General features: G+C 41.0%; 1 protein-coding gene across 2 annotated transcripts in view; it reads left to right on the top strand.

The window, feature by feature from the left end:
* The window catches only part of Cpr (Cytochrome P450 reductase), a 37,817-nt gene extending 27,284 nt beyond the window's left edge, over positions 1–10,533 (top strand). For both annotated transcript variants that reach the window (XM_080268505.1, XM_080268504.1), the window contains exons 11-14: positions 3,535–3,638; positions 6,902–7,008; positions 7,626–7,747; positions 9,996–10,533. In XM_080268505.1, the coding sequence (XP_080124631.1) occupies positions 3,535–3,638; positions 6,902–7,008; positions 7,626–7,747; positions 9,996–10,140 (478 nt within the window). In that variant the 3' untranslated portion in view covers positions 10,141–10,533. The remainder of the gene's footprint in view (positions 1–3,534; positions 3,639–6,901; positions 7,009–7,625; positions 7,748–9,995) is intronic.
* Positions 10,534–11,210: the final 677 nt, after the last annotated feature.

Raw genomic sequence — 11,210 nt, forward strand, 5'->3', positions numbered from 1 at the left:
GCTCCTCTTAAATAACTCATTTCCACTGCTCTCACTCTTGACTTGTGTCCTTCCAACAACGTCCAAGCTTCACTTCCGTACGTTAGAGTTGGTATCACAATACTGTCATGTAGTAACTTTTTCACTTCCATGCTCACTTCCCTGTTTCTTATCACTGCTTTCAAAGAACCAGCAACCTTTCTTCCCTGCTGTACCCTTTCAAGCACTTCACCCTCCAAACCTCCATCCTTACTCATCACACTACCCAAGTACTTAAACGTACTCACATTTTCCAATTCCTCACCATCCAACCTCGCTGTACATTCACTGACTTCACCTCTCTCAAAGACCATCACTTTACTCTTCCCTACATTCACCTTTAGATTCCGTTTCTTACACACTCTCCCAAACTCATCCACCAAGCCTTGCAGCTCCCCCTCGTCTTCACTCAACAACACAGTATCATCTGCAAACAACAGCACAGGGAGTTTCCAAACACTATCCTCTCTCACCAGGGCCACTCCAACATCCACTACCCTACCTTGTACCTCTTTTATTACCCCATCCATGTACAGATTGAACAACCATGGAGACATGACACATCCCTGTTTCAACCCAACTTTCAAAGAGAAAAATTCACTTAGTTCACCATCCACATGCACTGCAGCCTTCGCACCATCGTACATACTCTTCACAGCATTCAACAACTTCCCATCTACTCCATATATTCTTAACACTTTCCACAATCCTAGTCTATCCACCCTGTCATATGCTTTCTCCAAATCCATGAAAGCCGCATACAACTTCTTTCCCTTCTCTAGAAACTTTTCCACTAAAGATCTGAGAATGAATATCTGATCTACACAACCTTTTCCCTTCCTAAAGCCTCCCTGTTCTTCTCCAACTAATTCCTCTGTTCTTTCTCTAACTCTGTCAATAAGTATCCTACCATACACTTTTCCTATTATACTAAGAAGACAAATGCCCCTATGATTACCACACACTTCTTTTTCCCCTTTTCCTTTGTACAAGGGAATAATTATACCTGACTTCCAATCCTCCGGGACTCTACCTTCCTCCCAGGCCAATCTGCACATCTTCCACATCCATTCTACTACTATCTCTCCCCCATGCTTCAGCATTTCACCACACACTCCATCAATTCCTGGGGCTTTCCCTGATTTAACTTTCTTCATTGCTTCCACAACTTCTATCCTGCTGATTTCTTCCTGTCTTCTCACCTCCCTCCTTCTCCCAGCCATTCCCCAGCCACTTATACTCGCATTACTTCCGTCCTCCACGTTCAACAATTCCTTAAAGTGTTCTCTCCATCTGCTCACTTTTTCTCCCTTCTCCACTAGTAATCTACCATTTTTATCTTTCACCTCCCTGCTAACTTCACTTCCACCCTGTCTTACTCTTTTCACCTCTCTCCAGAACATTTTCTTACAGTCCCTCCACTTTACACTCAAATTCCTTCCAAATTCCTCATCCACTCTCTTCTTACTCTCTCTTACTAATCGAGTGAGTGGATGGTGAGCACCCCCAACTACCACAAAGCAGACAAGACCATTCAAAAATGATACGTAATGTCTAGGTTATACACATTATTATGTTTCTTTATACAGTACCCGCACGTAATATTCATAATCATATAAATAAGTTTGTGGTAGTTGGGGGTGCTCACCATCCACTCACTCGATGTAGTGCTGCTCTCGGGTGTCTTCCCTTTCCTCTCTTCCATCCTTCTTTCCTTCCATCCTCTTCTGTCTTTCTTTCCTTCTTTCTTTCCTTGTTCCTCTGTCTACAGGTGCCTTTACAGTCCCTCTTCTGTCTTTATTTCCTTCATTCTTTCCTTTTCCTTCTGCCTGTGGGCGACTCTACACTGAGTGACAAGCCAAATGGTTTTCTGTACACCAGGAAACCATTTACTATGCTGGGTGGTAACCATATAGCCAAATTTTGGCACCTGGTGGTTTAGTGGGTATTTATTGCACTCCAGTTGGATTGAGCCGGTGAAGGTTTATATCCAAGGGATGGTTGGGGTTGATTGCTCATGTAATGCCACTCAGGGATGAGTGAGGCTGGTCACCCTCATCTTAAATGTCGAGACCAACTGCCTAGCCCTGGGCTCCTACGCTCCTCATGGGGCAATGTAGAATTGGATGATGGATGGATGGATGGATATAAATAAGTAAGATAAATGAAACAATCATTGCATTTCATAATAAGATTGTCTTTATATGTGGTAAAACAATGGACATTTTCAAGTAAGGGACAAGTTGATTCCCCATTTAGTCCCTTAAATCGAGGTTTGAGTGTAATCTCTCCAGGGAAAATCAAAGAAGTACTGCTTAAGGGCCTTTCAATCAGCAGCTCCAAAGGGCCACAACAAACGTTTCTTTGGAGGGTCCACAGGCCGTACTGGAGTGATAGGACAGGTTAAACTAAAAAAGTTGTGATTGGAGAAGCCTGATGGGGAGGAAAGATTAACAGCGTAAGCAGAAGGATTAGTAGTAAGGAAGAGGCCAATTATGTTGGAACTTTCTTCAAGGCAGTCAGGGATATGAGTAGGGTGCTGTACAAGCTGCACTGGGTCATTAAGGATAGAAAAGATACGAGCTTGTTCACCAGGTGGATCAGTGAAAGGAGGGGAGAGCCAAAGGTGGTGGTGAACATTGAAATCTCCTAGAATGGACATTTCACAGATAGGAGAAACAGGTAGGATGTGTTCCATCATAGAAGTAAGATAGTCGAAGAATTTTTCATAGTCAGTAGAATCAGAGGATAAGTAGACAGCACAGATATATTTAGTCAGAGAATGACAGGAAAGCCAAAGCCAGAGAGTAGAGATTTCAGAAGAATCAAGTTCTGGAACACAAGAGCAAGATAAGTCGTTACGTACGTAGATGCCACAGCCACCTTTGGCTTTGAAATGAGTATAGAGATAGTAGGAGGTTTGCTATCAGTTGTCTCAGACAGCTGAGTTTCAGTTAGGAAGAGAAGTTGAGGATTAGAGGAGGAGAGGTGGTGCTCAACAGAAAGTTGGATGAAAGGCTGTGAATGTTGCAGAAATGAAGTCAGTCAGTCACACGGTGGTTCCAGGCAACTCGTTGAGTTGTCACCGGGAGAGGGGCGGATGTTGGGGGCATTTATGGAATCTAAGGCTTGGTTGTTACAGTAGATGCCATTTGGGTTTGAATTTTGAATAGAAAGTGTAGTGTGTAATGTGCATGTAGTTTGGTGTTGACAGTTAGAGAAACTTGTATTGGAGAGTATGCTGACCTACTTTCTGTGTTTCTGAAAACACTGAAAAAGTACAGCAAAGGGGGATGGTCAGGAACTAGTCCTGAGGGCTGATGAAATGGGAGCTCCAGCTCTCCGCATCATCAGCTTTCCATTCACCTTGGGAGTACTGCTCTGCTCAACTGGTGCTACAGTTTACTCCCTAGACTGAGGAAGAGTTGCTACTAAGTCTTCTGTTTCACCTAAGATATAGTACTAGGGGTAATTATTATTATTATTATTATTATTTATTTATTTTTTTTTTTCCAGATTACCCAGTAAACCACAAGTGCCAGTGCTGATGATTGGTCCAGGTACAGGCATTGCACCATTCAGAGGTTTCATCCAGGACCGTAGCCTGCACAAGGAAGAGGGTAAGCATTGTTGGTTCTCGCTTATTGTTTGCCATTGTTGTTAGTGCTCAGTAAAGTTAGTGGAGTCATGATTATTATTATTGTTATTATTATCATTTTTATTATTATTATTATTATGATGATGATGATGATGATGATGATGATGTATTGAGATCAAGAAGCGTGTAAAGAGACTAGTGAAGAGAAAAAAGGAGGAGGTAAATTATGAAGTAGGAAGAAAAATGAATGCAAATTACTCTGAAAATAGGAAGTTAGTCTGGAAAGAGGTGTGGAAGTGTAGAAGTGACAGTGGAAAGAAATGTTAAAGTGTGAAGGATGTAAGTGGTAGATTATAAACCCATGGGGCTGAAGTAGGGACCAGATGGAATGAACATTTTGCAAGTATGATGACTGGGAATGGAGAGAGCAAAGTGATTGTTAACATGATTGGTTTTGGGGGTGTACAGAGACGGATTGCAGTGCCAGGAAACATGACACTCACAGAAGTGAAGAACGCTATGAAGTGGCTAGAAATTGGAAAGCAGCTGGTGTTGATGAGGTGTATGCAGAGATGATTAAGTTTAGTGGAGGGTTTGGAGTGAAATGCTTGTTGGAGCCATGTAAGAAGGCATGGATGAGTGAAACTGTGCCAGTAGAATGGAGAGAGGCAGTGACTGTACCCCTGTACAAAAATAAAGGTGAGCGGAGTGAGTGCAAGAATTATTGTGGCAGAAGTCTATTGAGTATGGTAGGGAAGGTATATGGAAGGATTATTTTAGAGAAAGTAGATCAGTTATCCTAGTGAGTGATGAACGGGGTGTTTCAGGAGTGGCAGAGGATTTGGGGATCAAAAATTTTGCAGTAATACAGATAGTGGAGAAGGCTTGTGAGAAGGACCATGAGGTGTTTATGGCATTTATGGATCTGGAAAAAGCATATGACAAAATAGAGAAGGATTGTGGAAAGTTTTGCGCATGTACAGTGTAGATAGTAAGCTGCTAGGTGCCATCAAGAGTTTTTATGATGGTAGTGAGGCACATGTAAGGGTAAACTGGCATCTAAGCGATGGGTTCACAATTAGTGTGGGCGTGCGACAAGGTTGTGTGATGTCCCCATGGTTGTTCAATATATATATATATATATATATATATATATGGATGGGGTGATGAGAAGTAAAAACACAAGTAAAGGAGAGAGGGATGGCCTTCGTAATGAATGGTGATGGATGGAATATCTGTAATTTGTTGTGTTCTGATGATGCAGTGCAGCTTGCAGATGGTGGACAAGAGCTTGGTAGACTAGTGCAGAGTTTTGTAGGTGTCTGTGAGCATCGTGCCTTGATAGACTAGTGCAGAGTTTTGTAGATGTCTGTGAGCATCGTGCCTTGAGAGTAAATGTAGAAAAGAGTAAAGTGATGATTATTGAGAGAGAAGGTGACTCCCAGTGTGATGTTACAATGAGTGGAGAGAGACTGGAATTGGTGAGAGAGTTCAAATACTTGGGTAGAATGATAGAAAAGAGAAGAAAATGTGCAAAAGTATTGGAAAGTAGAGTGACCCAAGGAAGGAAAGTAGCTGGTGCTGTGAAGGCCTTGATAAAAAACAGAGGCTTGAGTGTTGCAGCTGTGCAAGGCCTCCATGAAGGAGTATTTGGGCCAACTTTAACATACAGATGTGAGACTATGGTGTGGCATGAAAATGAAAAGTCACGAGTAAGAGTAGTGAAGATGGGACTGCTTAGGAATGTATGTGGAGTACAGAGTGGATAGGATACGGAATGATGTGATTCGTGAAAGATGCGGAGTGAGGAAGTCTGTGGACATTAAAATCGAAGAGAGTTTACCGAGAATCATGTGGAGAGAAAGGATGACAATAGTGTGGTGAAATAGGTATATCTGAGTGAATTTGAAGAGGGAGGAGGTGAGGCAGGCCAAGAAGAAGGTGGAGGGATATGGCGGATGAGTGTTTGAGGAAGAGAGGTATGGAAGTTGGTGAGGCTAAGGGACTGAGAAGAGTTCGAGATGGTTGGATGATTTTTGTGTGAAGCTCATAACCAGGGATTTGGTACCCCATTCTAATGTGACAGCGTTCGGATTGACTCTGTTAGATAGGTATATGTGAAGTTACAGAATGTAGTGAAAATTTTTTGGCCTGTCTGATGGAGCCAGGATTCTGTGGGCTTGAATGATGAGTGAATGAAAGTGTGACCTATTGGAGTGGGCAAACTTAGGCTCTCTGGATGTTGCTACTCCTCACCCTGCCCTAGGGTGGGTAAGGAGGTCTGGATGATGATGATGAGGAGGAGGATTATTATTTTTTATTTATTTTTATTTTTTTTATTTTTTAGATATATACATACATATATTTTTCAGTGCTTGTTCTTGAAGAGAGGTAATATAAGTGAGGTCTTTCTGTACCTGATGTGTGCAGTTGATTGTATTTTTGTTGAGAGACATCCTCATAATCTATGACAGAGCAAACTTGATACGAATCATGCTGTATGAAATCAGTGAAACAAATCAGTGTGTGGTTCAGCTACCAAACTATGATTGAAATACGGTAATTTAAGAATGCATAGTAGTAGTTTATTTTTTTCATGTCCAGTGTTTTGTTATTCAAATACTGGTGCTGTGCCTAGTTTCTGTAATTGGGTCTATGTTTTGCCTTTAGCCTGCTTATTACTACTAGTGACATACTGATTGTGCATGTATTTTAGTTTGAAAGTGATAAGATGTTAAAGCTTGTGCAATGGAACCTGAAGGTTTCAGGAGGATTGAATAGGTGCACCAAATGGCTTATTTCACTTTTCATATTTTGACATCATCATCTATTTTGTTTCTCTTTTGTAGGTCTCTTCGGTCTTTCTTTCCTTCATTCTTTCCTCTTCCTTCTGTTTATGGGTGACTCTACACTGAGTGACAAGCCAAATGGTGTCCTGTACACCAGGAAACCATTTACTGTACTGAGTGGTAACCATATAACCAGATTATGGTGCCTGGTGGTTTAGTGGGTAATTAAGACACTGCAGTCAGATTGAGCCAGTGCAGGTTATATCCAAGGGGTAGTTGGGGTTTATTGCTCATGTAATGCCACGCAGGGATGAGTGAGGCTGGTCACTCTCTTCTTAAATGTCAGGACCAACTTGCCTAGCCCTAGGCATCTGTGCTCCTTATGGGGCAACACTGGATTAGATGATGAATGATGAAATAATGGGAAATAGGTTAATGTTTTTGATAATGTTGAGTGAATGGCTTAGTAACATATTGGTATCACTATCCACCAAAGGGAAGGAAGTAGGAGAGACAGTGCTGTACTTTGGCTGCCGCAACAAGGCCAACGATTACCTCTATGAAGAAGAACTCACACAGCACAGTGATGCTGGTCTCATTAAGGTAAATCAGTCTCTCTCTCTCTCTCTCTGAAATTATATACTTGGAATGTACACTCACACCAGAAAGTATCGGTGCAGAATATGTGTTAAATATTATGACACATGGAACAAAGGTATCTGTAAATTGCGGTTCTGTCCTCCCACACGCAGGCATCCCAGACGACAGATGAATGCTATTTCAAATACCTCTTGTGTCCTCCATAGTGAGTAGGGAATGGCAGTAATTGTTATAATCCTGTATATACAGTACAGGTATTAACGGTCTGCCACTGCCACATGATCGAATTATTTTGGATGGCATCGGACCCACGATGCACCGATAGTTTTTGGCGCGAGTGTACATTGAATTTCCAGTGTTTTTCATTGTAAATGTACTTTGTATGTATTCAGTTAAATATTTGCAAACCTACAATGAATACATTTAACATGTAATCAGAATGTTATTTAACTCATCAGTCTGAGAAGTCTTTGGTAAGCTGATCAAATCTGGCTTTCAGTTTGAAAATCTTCTAACATGTATGAAATTGCTTGGAGGTAGCAAAAGTGTTAAGAGCATCATTAGAGTGAAGGGAGTATACTTTAGATACTGTCCTACCTGTATGATTTGTGTCAACACAGCTGTATGTAGCATTCAGCCGTGACCAGCCCCACAAGGTCTATGTGACGCACCTGCTGGAACAGAACCAGGAAGAAGTGTGGCGTATCATCGGCAAAGAGAATGGCCATCTCTATGTGTGTGGGTAAGTCATTAGTGGTGTTGGTGTGTGTGTGGGTGTTTGTTGATGGGACCCTGTTAGTGTGATGCTAGGCTTGGATGATTTTGTGAGTCCATGCCACACTTGCATTAACGGTCTTGCATAGATTTATTCTCCAAGAAGTGACCAGAGGTTTTTCAATTATTTACACTAATACATCAAGTAATGCATTGTTATTTAGCTTGGTTTCAGGTAGGATAGTGACAAATATTATGACCCATTTTGCGAGTAATGCTGTAAATGTGTAAGTAGTAGTTGGTTTCAGTGTTGGTGTGTGTGTGTATGCATACAGTACATTGTTACAACATGTGTGCATTAGCACAGTGTTCAGGTTACATTTTGATAAACATAAAGAGATTTAAAGTGGTGACTGACTGAGTGACCAGAAGGAATTTAGGCCTTTATATTGGTTTTCTTGTACAGTTATAGCACCTTTTTTTTTTTTTTTTTTTTTTTTTTCCCCCCCCACCCTAGCTGAAATAATTGTGTTACCAGAGGTATTGATTTAATATCACCAAGGGAAGTAGGCTGGACATCTGCCTTTAAATGTTCTGGACTATGACAGTCTGGTCTCAGGGTCACATCTTTAAGAGGGGTTAGTATGGGATTGTCTGTTGCTGTTTTAACAAATGTGTAAATTGGGCAGAGCTGCGCACCACAATCTAAAATTCAACTCTGCAATCGCAATTCCACAACCTCTGACCCTTACCTTCTGCTAATGCAGTTCCACAGTAAACTTGGAATGTGCAGTTCTGCTACCTCAGTACCGCAGCTGCAATCCAGTTTCACAATTTTCAATACAAAGTGCACAAATGGGGTAAATCAATTGGTAATATAGTGAATTATCGTATTTATAATCTATTTATGACATTAATTTCCCACTGTGACAGTCACTCGCTAGTGACTCCATTCATAACTTCACTCAGACCACTTCTCAAGAGTCCTCACTGACTCAGAAGTTCAAGTTCAGGAGTCGACACTTGACACTTCTTCACACTCATACGCCACAGCTGTGCATGATTAGCTATGTGTGCCACAAAATTTACTGCCATGCTGGCTTATATCGTATCGTATCAAATAATTTCTCCTGGTATCGCCCATCCCTAATGCTGACTGATGCAGCCATGCCTTGCCTGCTGCCTCAGCTAGCTGGGAATCCTGTTCAAGCGTGATATTCATGAGTCATGCTGTTGCCTGTACTAACTGACACTGACCGCCACGTGGGAGATTGCGGACAGGATTGTGATTGCGAAAGTACTTCCCCAGCACAGTACTGCAAGTTTTGGACAAGTTTACCGCAATTGCAATTCTGCAGCTGAAATACAGTAATCACTCTAATATCCGGACGCCCAATATCCGAACATCCCCACTATTCGGACATAAGAATGTTTCAAACTGTACTTTTTTCCATACTATACTTACCTCATTTCACTCTTTAATGTCCTTTATTGGTGTGAATAGGGTGTTAGGAGCTAGGCATGTGCAGTAGGAAGGTGTTTTTCTGAGTTAGGCTAGGTTAGGGTCCATAAGTACCAGTCCAGGAGCCAGTCACCAGAATGTTTATTATTCTATGAACCTACTTCTAAACCCTCATTTTATGTTTCTTTTGCATTTATTTCAGTCATTTATGTGCCTTATTGGTGTGATTTGGGTCTTAAATAGGTGCTATGCATGTCCAGAGGGAGTTGTATAGGTGTTTCTCTGAGTTAGGGTCCATAAGTACAAGTCCATAAGCTGGGGCCCAATATCCGGACAGAACCAATATCCGGACCTACCTATGGCTCTATTACGTCGGATATTGGAGTGATTACTGTAATGCGATCCACTGTTGCGGAAGTTGCGGAATGCGAAAGTGATTGCGGAGGTGCCCAGCTCTGAAATTGGGTTATGGAAAGTAACCTACTAGTATTTGTTTTGTTTGGCTTTTGCATAGATTATTCTTCAGCTTGAATTTTTCAGGGAGTAAAGATAGTGAAGAAGCTAGGTGCAGAAGTTTTTTGACCCATCATTAGGAGCCAAGATTGTGGCCGCTTGAGTTGTGAGTGAATGGGAGTGAGGTTCATTCAGTTGGGCAAAGTTTGATTAGTAATTCATTGTATAAATTTTTTTGTGGCTCTCTGGACCCTACCAACCCTACCTCGGGGTGGGAAAGGAGGTCAGGATGATGACGATGATGATGATTAATATACCACATTGTTATTGCCATATCATTAACATCATGCCTGCTTTCCAGAGATGCCAAGAGCATGGCTCGTGATGTCCATGCCCTCATCATTAAAATCTGTGAGAATAATGGTGGCATGAGTCACTCAGAAGCCGAGGCCTATGTCAAGAAGATGATTAATCAGAAACGCTATTCATCAGACGTCTGGAGTTGAGAAGTCAGCATGATCACTGGTATTTGTAGTAGCAATAGTGTTAAATATTTTTTATTGTTTTCTCTTGTATTCTATCTTTGTGCTATATTTGTTGAACATAAATTTATTGTTGAAAAAACTATATGGCCGAGCTAATGTAGTTAGTCGTAATGTATTTTTATATTATTATGCAAGACTGTTGTCAGTTTTGCTTAGCACTGGATCCATTCGGTTTGATTGTTGACAGAGTTGTACAGTACTGGTAGTTGACGTATGGTGGCCACTCCATTGATAATTTGTTGAGAGTTATTCAGAATTTGAAATTTATTGTTGTGCTTGTAGAAATAGTAATTTATAGTGGTCATATAACAAATGTAAATTGCATATGGGATTGAAATTTTAATAATACCCATTGATACCTTTACAGTATATACAGTATATCATGTCTTCTTTTATGGTATTGTTCAGGGTAGTCCATTAATAGCACTCAACTACACTCAATTTTTTTGATTAAGGCAAAGATGCACTTGACAGTTTCTGATGATTGGCTGAATGCAGCATATATCTGAGGGAGAAATTTGAGTCCGTAAATAAGTTTTAATTCACATTACACGGTATATTATTTGAAATACAATGATGTTATTTGGACTCGTTGTATTCAGTCAATCATCACCATCCTGTTAAGTACATTTTTGCCTGGTAAAAAAAAAAAAAATGTGTAGAAACTCACCTGTCAGTATCTTGTGTGTCTAGTGATGACACAGTCTGCTGGTGTGGGTGTGGCAATGGGAGTAGGAATGAATAAATAATACAAGATAGTTGCTGGTGATGCAGACTGAGCCTTCTCCACAACACTTGAGAAATCACGTGGTGGAGTGGAAGAGGAGTGTTATACAGTAAAATCTCACAATAACTAACTAACTTGGACCCAAGCAATTCCGAAGAAAGAGAATTCCGATAAAAGTTCCCCCTGCTACCCCAGACTTTTTCCAATGTATCAGACATTAGTCCGGATCATAACAACGGTTTTTAAACTGTTTTCACCACCATTGCAGTACTGTACTGTAGAGGTAGGTCCCGTTATACGACCA

Source organism: Coenobita brevimanus, chromosome 28 (genome assembly GCF_032717465.1).
Source record: "Coenobita brevimanus isolate Jiangsu-jjx chromosome 28, ASM3271746v2, whole genome shotgun sequence".
Lineage (NCBI taxonomy): Eukaryota > Metazoa > Arthropoda > Malacostraca > Decapoda > Coenobitidae > Coenobita > Coenobita brevimanus.